This window comes from Somniosus microcephalus, chromosome 10, assembly GCF_052327205.1.
Source record: "Somniosus microcephalus isolate GS21.2 chromosome 10, FLI_Smic_1.0, whole genome shotgun sequence".
Classification (NCBI taxonomy): Eukaryota; Metazoa; Chordata; class Chondrichthyes; order Squaliformes; family Somniosidae; genus Somniosus; species Somniosus microcephalus.
This window is the reverse complement of record NC_140996.1, coordinates 171387850-171409020: the sequence shown is the minus strand read 5'-3', so window position 1 is coordinate 171409020 and position 21171 is coordinate 171387850. Positions and strand designations below refer to the sequence as shown.

General features: G+C 46.0%; 1 protein-coding gene across 1 annotated transcript in view; it reads left to right on the top strand.

Annotated features, from left to right (window-relative positions):
• lats2 (large tumor suppressor kinase 2) overlaps positions 1 to 21171 on the top strand; it is a 72188-nt gene that overhangs the window by 4010 nt on the left and 47007 nt on the right. The window contains exon 2 of the mRNA XM_085999170.1: positions 493 to 1023. Coding sequence (XP_085855296.1) covers positions 685 to 1023 — 339 coding nt within the window. The 5' untranslated portion in view covers positions 493 to 684. The remainder of the gene's footprint in view (positions 1 to 492; positions 1024 to 21171) is intronic.

Here is a 21171-nt window from a genome sequence, read left to right as displayed (position 1 = left end):
TAGAGTATTAGACTTGCTTGGGGCGTGGTAATTACTTTTTCATCTCTGCCCCTATATTGGCTTATTGAGACAAATGGCTGAGGGAAAATACAAATTCATTTCTTCATTTAAATTTCTATTTTTTGAATAATATTCACGGTGAGTTATTGCAGTTCTTCAGTCTGGCTTTTGCTGCATATAGAGGGCAGGAAGTTGGCTTGATCCTCGATATATCTCCCGGTGCCCCATTGATGAATTCAAAGATGAATGAAGTACTACCCAAGCTGGATCACCTCATTTGATTTTACGCTGCAGGCAGATACAAGAGATTCCACTTGAATGATAGGAGACAGTGCAGGATAGATATGGGTGGCAAATTTTTGTGTGTGTGTGTGTAAGTAAGTAACAAAAAGAGATGAAATAAAATGAATACAATCAAGTGACTGTGCAGTCAGCAATTTTGCATTTAATTTTTCTGTTATCACAATCTTATTGTGACTTTTTCTATTTCAGGTAAGGATGTCTATGAGAATGAAGTCAAAGTAGTCTTTATATTGAAAAATATTTAAGGACAACGAGTGGGCATCAGTAAAAGGAATAAAAATACAATGATTATAGCAAACTAAACGTTAATTTGCAGAAAATCTGTGCAGCACCAGAAATCCAAAGAGAGCTTATTTATGATAAACGAAAGTTGGTTTTGTGATGAGGCCAAAGACATTTCCAGCCACTTCGTATGCTGGAAACAGCCGCCAGAGACTGCAGGAAATTCGGGAGGGGTTGAAACAACCTCATAAACCTTCGGGTCAGGGTTTAAATGCCGGCTCTAACAATGAAACCCAGCTTGACCCTAAAGCCACGGTTGGGAAGGATGCCACCAGACAGCAGCAGATGCGACCTGTCCCAAAATTTGGGCCCTATCAGAAAGCTCTCAGAGAAATCAGAAACTCCCTGATGCCATTTGCAAATGAGTCGGGTTCATCCATCGGTGTTGAAGTAAACAGACAAATGCTTCAAGAATTGGTGAATGCTGGATGTGATCAGGTATGTTACACAGAACTTTTTTGCTGTATGTCATTATTTTATAAGTTTATGCTTCTATCTTGAATACACACGATGGGCCGAATGGCCTCCTTCTGTGCCGTAAATTTCTATGATTCTATGATTTCGAGTACTGATGGGTAACAGAAAATATATTGGCCCCAAATTCCTGTGTGGCCAGCTGCGCATTCCTGGTGTAAGTTGGCTGGGAGTGCAGTAGAGGGAAAAGAAAATAGGGCAGGACTCAGAAATGCTGGATCCTAGCCCAGACTGTGAATTTCTATCAGGGCCTGTTTGGGGTGGAACCTTTGTCAGCCTCAAATATGGCCCATGATGTCTGATGGGGCATGGCTAGGGGGAAATTAATTCTGACACCAGGGATTTTCCCGAGACGGTCTCCCTTCTGCTATGCAGCCAGGATGAACCCAGCATACAGGTCAACTAACGGGTGGAAGTAGCCGGGATCTGCAGGCTTGAGTCTTGGTCTGAAAGATCTCAGAAATTGTCCCCTGGACTTTTCCTGCTCAGCCCTCTTACAAAGAGGGCTGATTATTTTCGTTGCTGCATTTTCTGTATGGGGGGTAGCCAGAAGTCCCCCCACCCCCTCCCAAGCAACCACATGATGCTGGTTTTCCCACCTCCTTTGGTGGGTACCCAAAGCAGATCCATAGTGGTGCGGGCGCTTGTCACTATCATATAAATGAGGTGACCCTGGATACTTAGGACTGGAGGTCACTGGGGACCTCTCCACTGTACTTCTGCCAGCAGACCAGACCTGAGGATTTCTGAGGCCATTGTTTCATTAAACAATGCCCCATTCCCAAAAATTGTGGTTGGAAAAGAGATTTTTCCCTTCTCTGATTTCCCTCCCTCACAATACTAATGGTTGTTCTGTGGGTGCTAGCCAGCTGCCCTCCAATAGCTCACCTAAGTAATTAATCTCCATATGAGCCTAGAATGTGAATGCTGGCAGACTGTTCACATGTGGGAGTCATTCTGTCCTCCCTCAATCTTTACACATGCACACCAGTCACTGGATAGCAATCAGGAATTAGAACTCTACTGATATTATACTATTCCCTAATCTGGGAAGGATGAGGCCAGCCGGAGTGCATCTACTGCTATTCTGCTGAGATTAACTAATTCAGCACAGATTGGGATGAATCCTGGGACTTTTCTGGTCTGTATGGCTCAGTACTTCTTCACAATGTGCATTTACTGTACTGCCTAAGCTTTGGGAAGTTAGAAGAAGAGTTCATAGAGGGCTGGAATTCTGTTTGAAAGGTAGTGTTTACTTTGTATATTTGCTAAATAACTCCCAATTGGAGAACGTCACAAGCAGGATGTTGTCTGCCATCACTTGGTATTACACTGTGGTATGTTCTGACTGTATGATTGCAAAACCTGCACGTGTGTGCACCCACCATCATGCGGCGTACTCATTTGGCTTTTTTACTCTTAGTCGCTGCTTGCTGAGAGAAATTGTATCTATCACTGTTGTAGAATTCCAAATGCATTATCATTGACCCTGTCATTGTCTTATCATGAGGTTCTGGAATCCTTTCTATGTGTTATCTGTTTTACATTTTTCATTGACTGCATTGCATATTACTTTGGGTCTCTTATGTAATTAGATGAGGTTTAAAAATTGAAGGTGTTTGCTGGACCTTGATTCCATCATATTGCTGTAGTTTTATCTGTGTCTTGTTTTCTATTACTAACTGATAATAACACAATGTTGCATGTTTTCCTTAAACATTTTTTTGATGTACTGTATATTGAACTCGGGTTACAATGTAAAAAATAACTATTAAACATAAATAATTTTAAAATATTTTTAATTAATTTAAATGGGAAGAGAAAGGTGACTTTTGCCTAATATTAGCAAAATATATATATTTTGTGAAAATATTCTTCTTTGTGCTACTTTTTATATGTTATTTTTGAGCCAGGTATAAAGTGTTGCTGTTTGAGGAACTTTTATACATTTTTCCTTTCTGTTCACTTTTGCTCTGCTGAATATAACATTAATCCATACTGTTTGCACAACAGGTTGTAGGATTAGCATTTTAAAGGTTAGCAAGAACTTATGACAAAGCCGCTCAAGTTTTAAATGATAAAAAACAAAAGGTGCTATTGTAGGAGTCTCTGCACTCCTAGCAAAGATACTATAAACTCACTGGTAGTTAACAAACTGAGTTTAATGTACTAAAACTTTACAAAACAAGAAAATGCAGGAGAAGCTCTAAACAGGTCTATTCATTATCACTCCACACGAGGACTAACTGGAAACGCCCCCTACCTCTGACGTCATGACGTCAACACGTTTCCCGCCGTTGGGAACGTCACATGACCCACGTGATGACGTCATCGCGTCAGATCGCAATTTTGTCGATCTAGCTCTGTTTAACCAGAGCCAACATTAATTAAAAGGTAATAAACATGATTAAAGGCAATTGTACAAGTCACTGTGAGAGTCTCTTAGTGGCTTTGCCACATACGCCCCCCCAGAATTGTCTTTAATGAGAAGAGTCAATCGCTGAGGAGGTCGGACGAGCCTGTTGGACCGACTCCTAAATTCCCGGAGGGGAAAACGCTGAGCAGGCGGCGAGCTGGCGGGTAACACGGCGCTGTCAGGTGTGGTGGCGGCCGGCCACGGCGCGGAGGCTGCGTCAGATCGATCGGTCATTCGAGGTCCAGGTGCGCAGGCTTAAGGCGATCGACAGAGATGTGATCAGGCTTGCCCCCGACGTCGATCACGAAACTCTTGTCCCCGGCCTGTAGAACCTGGAAGGGCCCTGCATAAGGAGGTGCGAGCGGGGTACGATGGTCGTCTTCGCGCACAAAAATGAACTTGGCCTTTGACAACTCCCCCGGGACGTTGGACGAAGTCAAACCGTGCTGTGAGGTCGGAACTGGGCGGAAACAGTGGGCTGCATCCCAGTGGGCCTCTCTTTGCCTGGCAGCGGACCATGGCCACATAGGGGACGGCAGGAATTCACCCGGAACTCGGAAGCGGTTGCCCGTAAACCATCTCCACCGCCGACGACTGGAGATCTTCCTTCGGCGCCGTGCGGAGTCCTAACATCACCCACGGCAATTTGTCGACCCATGATGCATCCAGAAGGCTGGCCCTGAGCGACGCCTTCAAGGAACGGTGGAACCGCTCGCACAAGCCGTTCGCTTGCAGGTGATAGGCCATAGTGTGATGGAGTTTAACGCCCAACACGGAAACCACCTCATTCCACAGTTCGGATGAAAATTGCAGCCCCCGATCTGACGAAATATCCGCAGGGACACCAAACTGGGCGACCCATGATGAGACGAAAGCTCAAGCGACATCTGCAGAGGTGGTGGACGTCAGGGGGACTGCCTCCGGCCACCTCGTGGTGCGATCCACCATTGTCAAAAGGTACGTAAAGCCCCGGGACGGTGGAAGCGGGCCCACTAAGTCAATGTGAATGTGATCGAACCGCCGCTCCGGTACCTCGAAGATGGCGAGCGGGGCCCTGACATGCCTCTGCACCTTGGATCGTTGGCACACCACACAAGTGTTCGCCCAGTCTCTGACGTCTTTGCATATTCCCCTCCATACGAATTTGGAGACCAGCAGCTTCTGCGACGCCCGCACTCCAGGATGTGATAGGCCGTGTATGGCATCGAAAACAGCCCGGCGCCATTTAGACGGGACAATCGGACGGGGTGCACCCAACGAAACATCGCAGAACAGAGTAGTACCTGCGGAATGGAAAGGCACATCTCTCCGCTGGAGGCTGGCGGGAGCCGAACGAAAAACCAGGGTCTCCGGGTCGGCTGCCTGGTCAGCTGCCATCTGTGCGTAGTCAATGCCCAATTGAACGGCCTGGACGGCGGCGCGGGATAGGCAATCGGCGACGACGTTGTCCTTACCGGCCACATGCCGGACGTTGGTGGTGAACTCGGATATGTACGTTAGCTGCATTTGCTGCCGAGCCGACCGTGGTTCCGCAGACTTGACCATTGCGAAAGTCAATGGTTTGTGGTCAACAAACGCGGTGAAACGGCGCCCTTCGAGGAGGAAGCGGAAATGGCGGATGGCCAGAAACAAAGCCAACAGCTCTCTGTCGAAAGTGCTGTACCGGCACTCGTGCCGCTGTAACTGGCGGCTAAAAAAGGCCAGAGGTTGCCACGCGCCGTCGACCCATTGCTCCTGGACGGCCCCCACCGCGTAGTCTGACGCGTCCGTCGTGAGGGCGATGGTGGCTTCCGGCAGGGGATGTGCTAACATGGTCGCGTTGGCGAGCGCAGTCTTCGTCTCCTCGAAAGCGCAATGCATGTCTTGCGACCATACCACGGGCTCCTTTCCCGTCGTGCCCCTGAGGGCCTCGTAGAGCGGACGCATGAGCTGTGCTGCCCTGGGGATGAAACAATGATAGAAGTTCACCATCCCCAGGAACTCCTGTAAGGCTTTCACGGATTTCGGTTTCGGGAACGCCGCGATCGCCTCCACCTTGACTCGAAGTGGCATTGCCCCAGCGGGGGTTATGCGGTGGCCCAGGAAATCAAGTTGCGCTAGGCCGAAACGGCATTTGTCTGGGTTAACGATGAGGCCGTGCTGCTGAAGCCGTTGGAAAAGGACACGGAGGTACTCGAGGTGTTCCTCCTTGAAGGTGCTGGCAATCAGAATATCGTCCAAATAAACAAACAAAAAATCAAGGTCCCGCAGGACTGAATCCATGAGGCGCTGAAACGCTTGCGCCGCATTTTTAAGCCCAAAGGGCATTCGGAGGAATTCAAAAAGTCCAAAGGGGGTGATGACCTCCGTCTTTTCGACATCTTGAGGGTGCACTGGTACCTGGTGGTAACCACGGACGAGGTCGATTTTCGAGAAGATGGACGTCCCCGCCAAATGCACTGAAAAGTCCTGAATATGGGGTAGCGGTCGGACGTCGTTATCTCATTGAGGCGGCGATAATCGCCGCAGGGCCGCCATCCCCCGCCGGGCTTGGGGACGATGTGGAGCGGGGAGGACCAGGGGCTACTGGACCGACAGATGATCCCCATTTTCTCCATCACGGCGAACTCCGCCTTCGCCGCTGCAAGCTTGTTGGGCTCTAAACGTCGCGCCCTGGCGTAAACGGGAGAGCCGGTGGTCAAAATATGATGCTCCACCCTATGCTTGACGGTCGAAGCCAAAAAGGTGGGCTTCGTCAGCTCGGGGAACTCCTTGAGGAGACGGGCGAAGTCGTCGGGCGGTGGCCGCGCACATGAAATCGTGTGTGACGCAGCCGTGCTGCGCGCCCCGGAAATATCGTCGAGCATGGCGGCGTGAACGAGGCGTCGATTTTTCACGTCCACCAACAGGCTGTTGGCGCCCAAAAAGTCGGCACCCAACAGGGCCTGCGAGATTTGAGCGGTGACGAAATTCCAGGTGAAAACCTGTCCACCGAAACAGACTTGAACTAGCCGCTTTCCGCAAATGTAGATCGAACCCCCGTTGGCCGCTTGAAGGGGGGGACCCCGTCCGCCGGACTGAAGGTCGATGACCGAGGCGGGAAGTATGCTGCATTGCGCCCCTGTGTCGCACAGAAAACGACGGCCCGAGATGGAGTCGGTTAAGTACGTGAGATTCCCGGAAGCGCCGATCGCCATCGTGGCCGCGGGGGAAGTACCGGGTCCGGCGTGCTTGACTCGCGGCGGTTTATTCGACGGTCTGGTAATGAAACTGCACGGTGGGCAGCAGCAGCGGGCCTTCGGGCCGAAACGAGCATGGTAGTAGTAGTAACTGGTCGTCAGAGGTGCCGTGGTCGGAGCCGGGGCCGGGCTCCTCGTGGCGGGGCGTTGCGCGATGGCGCAGTATTGTAGCCGGACTGTGTAAATCTTATCCGCCTCTTCGGCGAGCGCGATGCAGTCTCTGGTCTCCGAGCGGGCGAGGGCTGCCTGGACTTGCTCGGGGAGCTGAGTAAGGAACAGCTCGCGGAACAGAAAGCACTGGGGCTCAGACCCCAGGGGAGTCAGCATGTGGCTCATAAGTTCCGAGGGTTTGGAGTCACCTAACCCGGGTAGCGTCAGTAAACGGCGAGCGCGCTCTGCTTTGGTAAGACCAAATACCTGAAGCAGTTGTGTCTTGATGGCTACATACTTATCAGCATTCGGGGGATTCTCCAGAAGGCTGTTGATTCTCGACGCCGTCGAGCTATCGAGGGCGGAGACCACATAGAGATATCTGGTCTGGTCCTGTACGACGTGGCGGAGTTCAAATTGCGCCTCGGCTTGCACAAACCAAGAGGCCGCCTGTTGTTCCCAGAATTGGGGGAGTTTCAAGGCCACTGCATTGGCCTCCATTACTGGCCCGCGTTCTGTGTTCACCGCGAAAAACGATCGCGAGGATTCAGGGTCACCAATGTAGGAGTCTCTGCACTCCTAGCAAAGATACTATAAACTCACTGGTAGTTAACAAACTGAGTTTAATGTATTAAAACTTTACAAAACAAGAAAATGCAGGAGAAGCTCTAAACAGGTCTATTCACTATCACTCCACACGAGGGCTAGCTGGAAACGCCCTCTACCTCTGACGTCATGACGTCAACACATTTCCCGCCGTTGGGAACGTCACATGACCCACGTGAAGACGTCATCGCGTCAGATCGCGATTTTGTCGATCTAGCTCTGTTTAACCAGAGCCAACATTAAAAGGTAATAAACATGATTAAAGGCAATTGTACAAGCCACTGTGAGAGTCTCTTAGTGGCTTTGCCACACTATCACATTATCATAAGTGATGCGTTATACTTGTTTTGTTGAAAGGACGTCTAGGAGCCACGTATTGGCCTGGAGAGAGGGAAAGGGAGGAGAGGTTTCATCCTCATGATTTGGAGAATCCCATGCCATTCCTTTTTAAAGGGTAAATCTAAACAGGATTCACACTAACATATTAGAGAATTAGAAGGTCTTGCACCAAAATTGTAATCTGTCATAGTGGAATTTGGCTAAATAGCTAAAAAGACTTTGGGGGAAAAATTCGGTTGCTTTGCGCCTCCTGTTAGCGCCCTAAGAGGGCACTAACGGGGCGCAAAGCAACTAGCACCCGGGCGTGGCGCCGCTAACGCCTCCCGTAAAATTCAGTGGGAAGTTAGCGGTGGTAACCGTTAGCGCCCCGCGGCGATGACATCATCACCGTGCGCAGCGCCCCACTCGCGCCCCGGCCACGATCTTTGGTAGCGCTCCCTGATTTACCGCCGGACGCTATGTCCAACAGGGTATGGGGCGCCTATCTGTGGCCGGGGCGGCGCTAATTAAAGGCGAGGTGCCGGGCGGCCATTTTTGTTGCTGGCCGCCTGCCAGCACCTTTCCCCGTTGCCATCCCCAGCCTCCTCTTCAGCCTCCCCGCAGAATGCCAGCTGTGCTCCGTGAGCCTGGCACTTCTCTTGAATGCCAGGCTCTTTTGCCAGCACTCCGATCCCTGGTGACCCAGCTGGACCCCGGGTCGTGCTGCGCAAGGCCCTTCCCCTTTAAGAAGGGGAAGAAGGCCTGCGGCGCGACGTGCCGCAGTGCCGCGATGTTCCCTCACAGCACCCCAAGAGGGAGCCGGAGCACTTCCAGTAGCGCCCCGCTTCCCTCTTGGGGCGCTACCGATGAATTTCGGTCGCGGGGGCGCTAATTTTTTCGGGGCGCTAAAAGGTTGATGTCAGACTTTCTAAACACTTTCCATTCTGATCTGGACAAAACTAAACAGATTTGTTGTTTCATTAGCACACAACAATCTCCACAAGAGGTAACAAACCAAATCAAATTCTATCAGTACACTGTATTCACAATTTTGTCTCAAATAATAATGTCCCAGACCAAAATGTTTTGTGCCTTGTATGATTACCATAAATCAAAGTACAAAAAAATCTCCTCACCATTATTCCAAGGAACAAAATCTATTCTCTGCTACAATTTGTACTGCAACCACAACAAAGTCCATTCCATGTGACTAAGACAATGATTTCCTCAATAGTATAACACATCGGCTAAATCTTAGCACCATCACGAAATAATATTGGTGTCACTATCATAGTGCTAACACTGCTTAGTGATGCACAATCCAATCCGTCTTTCGGATGAGATGTAAAATCGAGGCCCTGTCTGCCCTCTCAGGTGGGCATAAACGATCCCAGGGCACTATTTGAAGAAGAGCAGGGGAGTTCTCCTCGGTGTCCTGGCCAATATTTATCCATAAACCAACACCAAAAAAAAACACGATCTGGTCATTATCTCATTGTTGTTAGTGGGATATTGCTGTGTGTAAATTGGCTGCCACGTTTCCTACATTACAATAGCGATTACACTTCAAAAGTACTTCACTAGCTGTAAAGCACCTTGGGACATCCTGAGGTTGTGAAAGCCACTATATAAATGCAAGTTCTTTCTTTCATTCTTCTTTCACAAAGATTATGTCACATTTTAAACTCCCTCCCATCAGCAGCAACATGCAGTTCCTGTGCCTTGTAATGGTGCTATGAGGGGAGCCGAAGGGAAGATTTGTATTTGTGCAACATCTCAAGCACAAAGCAAAAACAAAAGTGTCATATAGTGCTGAGATCTGCTAAGATAATATCACTTTAAGATGGCATAGCTGTAGATCTATGATGCCAGATTTGGTATTAAAACTATCAACGTATCAACTTGAACTCTTGGGAAGGGATTCCAACAGCATTACAGCTTCTTGAAAGTTTTTAGTAACTAAATACAGAGTAGCCCATTGCATTTCCTGTGGCATCTGAGACAGTTTTCTGTGATTTGTAATAACTCCAGCAGTGCAGATACAGAAATGCATCAGGAATTAATTCAAATTAAAAGACTAATCAGATTTCACCAGTACTGCGACCACATTGTAACACCAAATAAAATACAGTTTTTGTAAATTTATGCAATTTGGTCATCTGGCCTGTATCATTTTCCCTCTTCTCTCCTTTCATCTGTAATATACCATCAAACATATAAAAGAATTTGTAAGAAAAATAAGATGCATTTATATATAGGGGTAGATTTTTGTTCTTATCGTGTGGGTGTTAAGGGTGTGGAGCATAGAAAGATAAACATGGCAGGAGGACTGCATGCTGGTAACAAAATAAACCAGATTTTTCTTCCATTTAAATGAATGGAAGGAACATCTGGCAGGTTATGTTACTGGTGAGCAATCCTCCCCACCAGATTTTCCTTTCGGCACTCCGTCTAGGCGATGATTAACACCCAGGTGGTAAAGACAAAACTCTACCCCATAGTGCCTCAGGACATCCCAAAGCACTCACAACCACGTAACTACTTTTGAAGTGTAGTCACTATTGTTATCTCCAACCCATCTCCAACATCCCTATCCTCTCTAAAGTCCTTGAACATGTTGTCACCTCCCAAATCCATGCACATCTTTCCCGGAATTCCATGTTTGAATCCCTCCAATCCGGTTTTCGCCCTTGCCACAGTACCGAAACGGTTCTTATCAAAGTCACAAATGACATCATTTGTGACTGTGACAAAGGTAAACTATCCCTCCTCGTCCTTCTTGACTTGTCTGCAGCCTTTGACACGGTTGACCACTCAATCCTCCTAATGCCTCGCCACCATCATAAGAACATAAGAAATAGGAGCAGGAGTAGGCCAATCGGCCCCTCGAGCCTGCTCCGCCATTCAATAAGATCATGGCTGATCTGATCCTAACCGCCAATCCACTATCACAGAACCATCTCCTGAATCTAACAGAATTAGACACACAAAATAGGAGCAGGATCAGGCTACACGGCCCCTGGGCCCGCTCCGCTACCCACAGGGCCATGACCGATCCGAACCTAGACTCATGTCCAAATTCCTGCCCGCTCCCCATAACCCTTAATTCCCTTTACTTCTAGGAAACTGTCTATTTCTGTTTTAAATTTATGTAATGATGTAGCTTCTACAGCTTTTTGGGGCAGCATATTCCATGGACCTACCACCCTCTGAGTGAAGTAGTTCCTCCTCATCTCAGTTTTGAAAGAGCAGCCCCTTATTCTAAGACTATGCCCCCTAGTTCTAGTTTCACCCATCATCAGGAACATCCTCCCCGCATCCACCCAATCCAACCCCTTCACAATCTTATATGTTTCAATAAGATCGCCTCTCATTCTTCTGAACTCCAATGAGTAGAGTCCCAATCTACTCAACCTCTCCTCATATGTCCATCCCCTCATCCCCGGGATTAACCGAGTGAACCTTCTTTGTACTGACTCGAGAGCAAGTATGTCCTTTCTTAAGTATGGACACCAAAACTGTACGCAGTATTCCAGGTGCGGTCTCACCAATACCTTGTACAACTGAAGCAATACCTCCCTATTTTTATATTCTATCCCCCTAGCAATGAAAGCCAACATTCCATTGGCCTTCTTAATCACTTGCTGCACCTGCATACTAACCTTTTGAGTTTCGTGCACCAGGACCCCCAGATCCCTTTGTACTTCAGTACTTTCCAGTTTCTTGCCATTAAGATAATAACTTGCTCTACGATTTTTCCTGCCAAAGTGCATAACCTCACACTTTCCAGTATTGTATTCCATCTGCCAAATCTCTGCCCACTTACTTAGCCTGTCTATGTCCCCTTGCAGGTTTCTTATGTCCTCCTCACTCACTACTTTCCCTCCCATCTTAGTATCATCTGCAAACTTTGATATGTTACACTCGGTCCCCTCCTCCAAATCGTTAATATAGATTGTAAAGAGTTGGGGACCCAGCACTGACCCCTGCGGAACACCACTAGTTACTGATTGCCAGTCTGAGAATGAACCATTTATCCCAACTCTCTGCCTTCTGTTAGATAGCCAATCCTCTATCCATGCCAGAATATTACCCCCAATCCCGTGATTTTTTATCTTAAGCAATAATCTTCTGTGTGGCATCTTGTCAAATGCCTTTTGGAAGTCTAAATACACTACGTCCACTGGTTCCCCTTTATCCACCCTATATGTTACTTCCTCAAAGAACTCCAGCAAATTTGTCAAACATGACTTCCCCTTCATAAAACCATGCTGACTTTGTCCTATTAAATTATGATTATCCAAATGTCCTGTTACTGTCTCCTTAATAATGGACTCCAAAATTTTACCTACCACAGATGTTAGGCTAACCGGTCTATAGTTTCCAGCCTTCTGTCTACTGCCCTTTTTAAATAAGGGTGTTACATTAGCAGTTTTCCAGTCTGCCGGGACCTTTGCCGAGTCCAGGGAGTTTTGGAAAATTATTACCAATGCATCCACAATCCCTACCGCCACTTCCCTCAAGACCCTAGGATGTAAGCCATCAGGTCCAGGTGATTTATCCGCCTTGAGTCCCATTATTTTACCGAGTACCACTTCCTTAGTGATTTTGATCGTGTTTAGCTCCTCCCCCCCTTTAGCCCCCTGTTTGTCCAGTGTTGGGATATTCTTAGTGTCTTCTACTGTAAAGACTGATATAAAATATTCATTCAGTGTTTTTGCCATCTCCATATTTCCCACCATTAATTTCCCGGTCTCATCCTCTAAGGGACCAACATTTACTTTAGCCACCCTTTTTCTTTTTATATAACTATAAAAACTCTTACTTTCTGTTTTTATATTTTTTGCTAATTTACTTTCATAATCTATCTTCCCTTTCTTAATCAATCTTTTTGTTATTTTTTGCTGTCTTTTAAAGTTTCCCCAATCCTCTATCCTCCCACTAGATTTGGCTACCTTATATGCCCTTGTTTTTAGTCGAATACTATCCTTAATTTCTTTACTTAGCCATGGATGGCTGTCTTTTCTTTTACACCCTTTTCTTCTCAGTGGAATATACTTTTTTGGGAAGTTGTAAAATAACTCCTTAAATGTACACCACTGATCATGTATCGTCTTACCCTTTAATCTATTTTCCCAATCCACTCTACTCAATTCTGCTCTCATACCTTCATAGTCTCCTTTATTCAAGCTTAGCACGCTTGTTTGAGATCCAACCTTCTCACCCTCTAATTGAATATGGAATTCAACCATGTTATGGTCACTCATTCCAAGGGGATCCTTTACTAGGACATTTTTAATTAATCCTGTCTCGTTACACAGGACCAGATCTAAGGTTGCTTGCCCCCTGGTCGGTTCAGTTACATACTGCTCAAGAAACCCATCCCTAATACACTCAATGAACTCATCCTCAAGGCAGCCCTGCCCAATTTGATTTGTCCAATTAATATGATAGTTAAAATCCCCCATAATTATAGATGTTCCCTTATTCCCATCATACAGCTGGGTGGGACTGCACTCGCCTGGTTCCATTCTTATCTATCTAATCGTAGCCAGAAAATCACCTGCAATGGCTTCTCTTCCCACTCCCACATCGTTACCTCTGGTGTCCCCCAACGATCTATCCTCGGCCCCCTCCTATTTCTCATCTATATGCTGCCCGTTGGCGACATCATCCGAAAACACGGCATCAGTTTCCACATGCACGCTGCCGACACCATTCCTATCTATGTAATCTCCTTCAGCCCCACAACCCCCCGAGATATCTGCGCTCCTCCAATTCTGCCCTCTTGAACACCCCTGATTATAATCGCTCAACCATTGGTGGCCGTGCCTTCAGCTGCCTAGGCCCTAAGCTCTGAAACTCCCTCCCCAAACCTCTCTACCTCTCTTTCCTCTTTTAAGACGTTCCTTAAAATCTACCTCTTTGACCAAGCTATTGGTCATCTGCCCTAATTTCCTATGTGGCTCGGTGTCAATTTTTTGTCTTATAACACTACTGTGAAGCGCCTTGGGACGTTTTACTACATTAAAGGTGCTATATAAATACAAGTTGTTGTTGGTACGTAGACAAACACTGCAGCCAATTTACACACATTATCCTGCAAACAGCAGATAAAATGGATGCCCAGTTAATCTGTTTTAATGGTTTTACTTGAAATGTTGGTTAGGACGCCAAGAGAGCTCCATGCAGTTCTTGGAATAATGCCATGAAATCTTTTACAGTCACCTAAATAGGTAGACACAACTTCGGTTTAACGTCTCACCTGAAAGGCAGCATCTACAATAATGCAGCACTCCCTCAATACTCCTCAGAAGTGTCAGTCTAGATTATGTGCTCAGGTCCTGGCAGGATCTTTAACCCACAACCATCTGACTCAAAGGCAAGGGTGTTATCTGTTGAGCAAAATTGACATTCATTTGTACAAGTTAATGGTAGAAAAATTATATTCAAAATTACCCACAAAGCCCACAGAAGAGGCTAAGTACATGTGTGCAAAAGATTTTGCTGACTTTATCAGCTGGAAAATGTAATGTTTCAAATTTTCCACCTAGATTTAATTTTTTTTTCCCCTTCGCACATTTTTCCCTTCCATCAGAAGGCATTAACTCCTTCCTGAGTAAAGTTCCATGAGCACTGATCACCCTCTGTTACCTTACACATGTGGCCATTAATTATGTTTGAGCTTTGACAGTGTGCAATGGTAGGCTATTTGACCAAGGAAGCTATCACAGTAGAGCCCAATTCTGTTCTCACACAAATTATACATGCACACACTTCCAGCAGAGATCACATTGATCGGAAACCAGAAACCTAGTCAGTTTTCTCTCCCTAAGCCAACAGCAGTGAAGCTAATCATAGTATACAACCAGTCCCCATCCACCACCACCCTCCTCTGCCTGGCTGAACTTGTTCTCACATTGAAAAACTTCTCCTTTGACTCTACTCACTTACTCCAAATAAAAGGTGTTGTTATGGGAACCCATATGGGTCCTGGCTATGCCTGCCCTTTCGTGGGATATGTTCCAGTCCTACTCACGTCCCCTCCCTCACCTCTTTTTTGACTGTATCGGTGCCGTTTCTTACTCTTGCCCAAACTGGAAAATTTCATCAACTTTGCTTCCAATTTCCACCCTTCTCTCACCTTCACATGGTCCATCTCCGACTCTTCCCTTCCTCGACTTTGGCAGTTGGAAGTTGAGGCCAATTCATTAAATATATTCAAGAAGGAGTTAGATATATTTCTTAAGGCTAAAGGGATCAAGGGATATGGAGAGAAAGCAGGGACAGGGTACTGAATTTGGATGATCAGCCATGATCTCATTAAATGGCAGAGCAGGCTCGAGGGGCTGAATGGCCTACTCCTGCTCCTATCTTCTATGTTTCTATGACTTCGCTATCTCTATCTCTGGGGATAGGCTACTGACCAATATCTACTATAAGCCCACTGACTCCCACAGCTATCTCGACCATGTCCGTTCCATTTCCCTCACTTCTGCTCTCATCCCTTCTTTTCCCTCCCAGAACCACGATAAGGTTCCCCTTCCCACCTTTCACCCCTCCAGCCTCCACATTCAACGGACCATCCTCCGCCATTTCCGCCACCTCCAGTGTGATCCCACCACCAAACACATCGTCCCCTCCCCTTTCAGCATTCCAAAGGGAACGCACCCTCCGCGACACCCTAGTCCACTCCTCAATCACCCCCAACACGCCCGTCCCTTCCAATGGCACCTTCCCATGCAAGCGCAGGAGTTGCAACACCTGCCCTTTTACCTTCTCCCTTCCCACCGTCCAGAGCCCCAAACACTCCTTCCAGGTGAAACAGCAATTTACTTGCACTTCTTTCAATTTAGTATACTGTATTCGCTGCTCACGATGTGATCTCCTCTACACTGGGGAGACCAAACGCAGATTGGGTGATCGCTTTGTGGAACACCTCCGTTCAGTCCGTAAGGGTGACCCCGTGCTTCCGGCCACCTGTCATTTTAATTCTCCGCTCCAATCCCACTCTGACCTCTCTGTCCTCGGCCTCCTACACTGTTTCAATGAAGCTCAGCGTAAGTTCGAGGAACAGCACCTCATCTTTTGAATAGGCACTTTACAGCCTTCCGGACTCAACATTGAGTTCAATAAGTTCAGATCATAAACACTGCCCCCATTTTTTCGGACAGTTGGTAATGATTCTGCTATTCCCATTTACACCTTCTCTAGAACCATCTTTTGTTTCTTTACACATCTTATTACCATCTCCTTTTGCCTTGCACCATCATCCCTTTTGTCATTTAATCTTTCCTGCCTTCCACCCTATCACAGACCTTCCCTTTTGTTCTTTCCCCACCTCCCCTCCCCCTTTCCCTGCCTTTGTACTTGCTTAAAACCTGTTACATCTCTAACTTTTTCCACTTCTGATGAAAGGTTATCGACCTGAAATGTTAACTTTGTTTCTCTCTCCTCAGATGCTGCCTGACCTGCTGAGTATTTCCAGCATTTTCTGTTTTTATTTCAGATGTCCAGCATCCGCAGTATTTTGTTTTTGTATTAGTGTACTTGCACCTTGGCTGAAATGAGCTAAATCAGCACAGGGATTGTACTTGGGACGTACCTTGTCCATGTGTCTGAGTTACTCACCAGATTTAACCTTTTTAAAATGAAAACTGAACAGTTTCTGGAAAATTCGTAGAAGTTAAATTGAAAATGCCCTATCTTTGCAATGTTCGAATGTGCCACTGTTGCACAATTTTGATAATGTACTGCATCCTTGCATTTTTCAGGATTTGCATTCTTTTCAATGAGAATTCTTTCACAGTGGATTGCAATTAACTTTAGTGGTAGAGCATTTTTTTTATCTAACAGAGGTTGCTTTATGTGTAACAGTTCTATCCTTGAGTGTTAATTGTTTTCAAATAATTTCTGTGACAAGATTGCATAAGTAAATATTTTCAACCTAGTTTTGAATAAGTCCTCATCTTTGTTCACCAGAAATTTTGAGGCCAGGCACAAAGTGATGACAGAGAATGTCATTGAACTAAACAGGAAAGGTCTGGTGTAAACTTTGTAAATGTTATGTTACATTTCCTCTTGCATGGCTGAATTTTACAGATGCAAAGCTTAGGGAATGTGTGCAACAGTTCCTACAAACCATGTAAAATACTTCAAGGCTGCTAGCAAAAGGATAAGCACTACCCTGAATTAATTAGTAATTTACAGAGAGAAATGGATGGCATTTTAACAGGAAAGTTATTGTTTGGCTGTTAATTGGGTCTTGGAATTTAGTAACTCAGTTGGCAAGGTGGTTGTACTTTTATAGCTGTTCTCGTGGAACTGTTTGCCAGAATTGGTTACTGTTTGTAGTTTTTTATTGCAACATGTTTTTCATCTCACTTGACACTAGCTTGTATTCAGGAAGGCATAACCAACATTTTCAGCATGATATTTTGTCCAGTATCAGTATACTTACAGAATTCTGGGAAAATATGTTTCTCGAATGAATATTAATGTGTCATGTCTTTACACCCCATGCCAATTTCCTATCCTTTTTCCACTCCATTCCTGAAGCCAGTGCCTCATGACAGGATATGGTTCCAAGGGCCATATCCCATCATCCTGGTTTTTAGTACCTCGCCCAATTGGTTATTCATGTCTCAGTGTAAGCGGCGAACACTGCCAGACTGTTCATCTTGTGGGTTGCCGGAGGGGTGGAGAGGGAATGCCACAGTCGAGCCTGATCCCATCCTCACTTGAAGGCTGCACGCATGTATTCTCCGTAAAAGGACACTCAGTAATAATAAGGAGCAGGAACCCTGGCTGACTTATTTTTCCCCCTCCCTAGCCTAGTATACGACGGTCAATTGTAACATTCCCATAACCACAACCGGCAGCACCCCATTTGAGATCAGGTGTTGCAGTAAATGTATCCACACAGATTAAAATAATTAAGTTAAGTCTGACCAATTAAATTGATAAAGTACTTAGTTGAGACATGGCCCCAGATGATCAAATAATGGGCTATGTTTTTGGGAGACTAGTGCTACAAGCCACACCAATTGCAAACAGTATTCCTGCAGGGATGCTGATTAAGAAATTAGCATCTACAGAACATTTTACCCTTCAAAAATAGTCTATCATTTGATCAAAGTTTTCTGGGCCTATGATACAAACAAATTGTCTCTGTGCAGCTATTTCAGTTTTCAATACAGTGGCTACAAACTATTTTACAACTGGGTTATCACTGTTATGTTCATTAATAACTAGACATTCTTATTATGAACACAGCTAACTTTTGCTAGTTATTTTATTGAGCACATGTGGACCGGTACAGTATCTGTAGAGGCTTCCATCTTGACTGCTGCCTTGTGGGTAGCCTAGTGCCTCATGGGTAATGTAGTCTTAATATCTATACAGCTGGGTAGTGTAGTCTTATATACATACAGCTATATACAGCTCTACACAGCTCTACGGCTCCACCTAGTGTCCACTATAGAATGACATGTTATTGATCATTACATCCCCCTTTGAGGTAAAACAATAAAGATAATATCAGTAACACTTTCGTTAGTGCTCTATAAACATAAACATTTTCAAAACAGTCAACACATTTTCAAAGCTTTACATTGTACTCAAAGATTAAGTCTATCAGGCTCTTTTACTTCACGTGTGGATCTTCTCAACACGGGTAAGTCTGATGTGTCTTCATGAGATTGTTCTGGCGGTGAATGACAAGATGCAGTTGCGGCATTGTCATCAATCTGCTCTTGTATAGATCGAGGTCTCCTTGCGATCTTTGCTTGGAGAGGGTTTCAGTGTTTCCTTCACTCTTCATGCCATAACTCTCAATGTAGTCAATGCACTCTCGAAAAACTGCTGGCAGCTGGATCCCATCATACAGCATTGTCCTCTCAGCAGCCTCGGCTAATGGAACACCAAAGATTGGCCTGAGGGAAGAAGGAGTATCCACCGGAACTGCTTCCTGCTCTGGTGCAGGCTTCTTTTTTTTCTCTTTCCACTGCTTAACAACATCTGCTGCGGTTATATCTTTGGACTTTTTCTCCTTGTGTTTTTCCTCTTTGTGCTTCTCTTTGACCTTAAAGTCTTTTTCTTCTTGGAGAAACTAGGCTTTTTGAAGACATGGATACCCTTTGGCCTTTTCATCCTTGATGGGCTCTCTGCTTCATCACCTGAGTCATCTGGTCTGCTTATGGCACAGTTTATACGGTAGACTCTCTTGACCAGTTCTAAGTCTTCACAAGCTTTGTCACCTAGTATCGAATCAAGTCTTTCAGCCACAACAGAAAACATGAGATGATGCACTTTGTCTTTGACTGTCACTTTAAGTCTGCATACACCTAAGCTATCTATTTTCTGTCCATTATAGCTCTTCAGTAGTACTGACTTTTTCTGTATTTTGGGCTTTTCTTTCATATTTTTTATGTCACTCATACTGATTAAGTTTGCTTTTGCCCCAGTGTCCAGTTTCAGTGTAACTAATGCTCCATTTATCTGCAGTGGGATCATCCATTTGTCCTCTTTTACTGCATTAACTTTATGTTCAGCATTGTCTATTTCTGAGGGCTGCACATGTTCTGTATCTTTTTTGATATCGTCACATGACACCATTCCTACAAAAAATGTCTCACTTAAATCAGTGTCCTCAATCACATTAACTCGTTGCCCTTTCGTCGTTTTTACTTTTGAAAAGCATTGTTTGGCAAAGTGATTCTTTCCATTACACTTTGTGCACATTTTTCCAAACGCTGGGCATTGTCTTAACTGGTGTTTGTAACCACAGCGTTTACAATTAAAAATTTCATCCTCCGATTGCTTTTCATTTCTGTTCTGCCCATGTTTCTTCCCCTTGTAGGACACAGCACCGACAGCAGCATTTTCACTCATTACAATCGCATCATTATTGATTTCACTGAAAGTCTTTGTGTGTTTTCGAGCTAGCTCGCTGGCTTGGCATATTTTCACTGCATTTTCCAAATTTAGTTCGGTTTCTCTCAACAGACGTTCCCTGACTTTTTTATCATGAATACCAAACACAATCTGGTCACGAATCATGGATGCTTTGAGCTCAGAGAAATTACATGTCTGTGCTTTCAGTTTCAGATCAGTTATAAAGCTAACAAAAGTCTCATTTTGTTGCTGTGTCCGAGAACAGAAGATGTATCTTTCATACGTCTCATTCTTTTTGGGAGAGCAATGTGCATCAAATTTTTTTAGCACATCTTCTAATTTTTCTCTGTTCTCCGCTGGATTAAATACAAATGTATTAAATACCTCTATCGCCTGTGGGCCTGCAACCGTGAGCAGCAACGCTATCTTCCTTGCGTCTGGCTTCGTACCGAATCCGATGGCTGCAATGTAGAGTTCGAATTGCTGTTTAAAAGTCTGCCAGTTGTAGTCGATTTTTTCTGTGAGATTCAAACGCTCTGGTGGCTTCAAATTCTCCATTTCGCTTTTCACAATTTTCAGCAGATCTTCACCACCCTGGTACCATGTTATGTTCATTAATAACTAGACATTCTTATTATGAACACAGCTAGCTTTTGCTAGTTATTTTATTGAGCACATGTGGACCGGTACAGTATCTGTAGAGGCTTCCATCTTGACTGCTGCCTTGTGGGTAGCCTAGTGCCTCATGGGTAATGTAGTCTTAATATCTATACAGCTGGGTAGTGTAGTCTTATATACATACAGCTATATACAGCTCTACACAGCTCTACGGCTCCACCTAGTGTCCACTATAGAATGACATGTTATTGATCATTACAATCACCACTTTTGAAAGACCTGGGGGGAGAAATTGGGTATGTAGCGCCACCTGTTAGTGCCTAAAGAGGCAGTCAGTGGCTGTAGCGCCACTGGCTGCGCCTCCCGCGATATTCAGCAGGGGCGCTAATGGTGGCATTAGCCTTTTGCGCTGCGCTGCCACCGATGACGTCATCGGTGTGCGCAGCACCCCATTCGTGCCCCGATCGCGATATTTGGTAGCGAACGCCGCTGTAGCGCCGTTCGCTACCCGCGCCCGGTTCACGGGGCCTTGCTGCGCCGGCAGAGGCGCAAGTTAAGGTGGAGGTGCGGGGCGGTCGCTTTTTCGGTGGCTGCCTGCCAGCACCTCCGTCCCCAGCCTCCTGGTCCCCACCGCCCCCCCCCCCCCCCCCCCGCGGCATTGCCGGCTGTTTCCCGAGAGCCCGGCACTTCTCCTTGGTGCCAGGCTCTTTTGCCGGCACTCGCGATCGGGGCCCGCGCTGTTGCAGGCCCCCCCCCTTAACAGTGGGAGGAAGGCCTGCAGTACCACAGCGTGCCAGCTGCGGCATGTAGCGCTGCGAAATTCACTTTCAGCGCCCTAAGAGGGACGCGGAGCGCCTCGAGCCGCGCCCTGTCTCCCTCTAGGGGCACTTC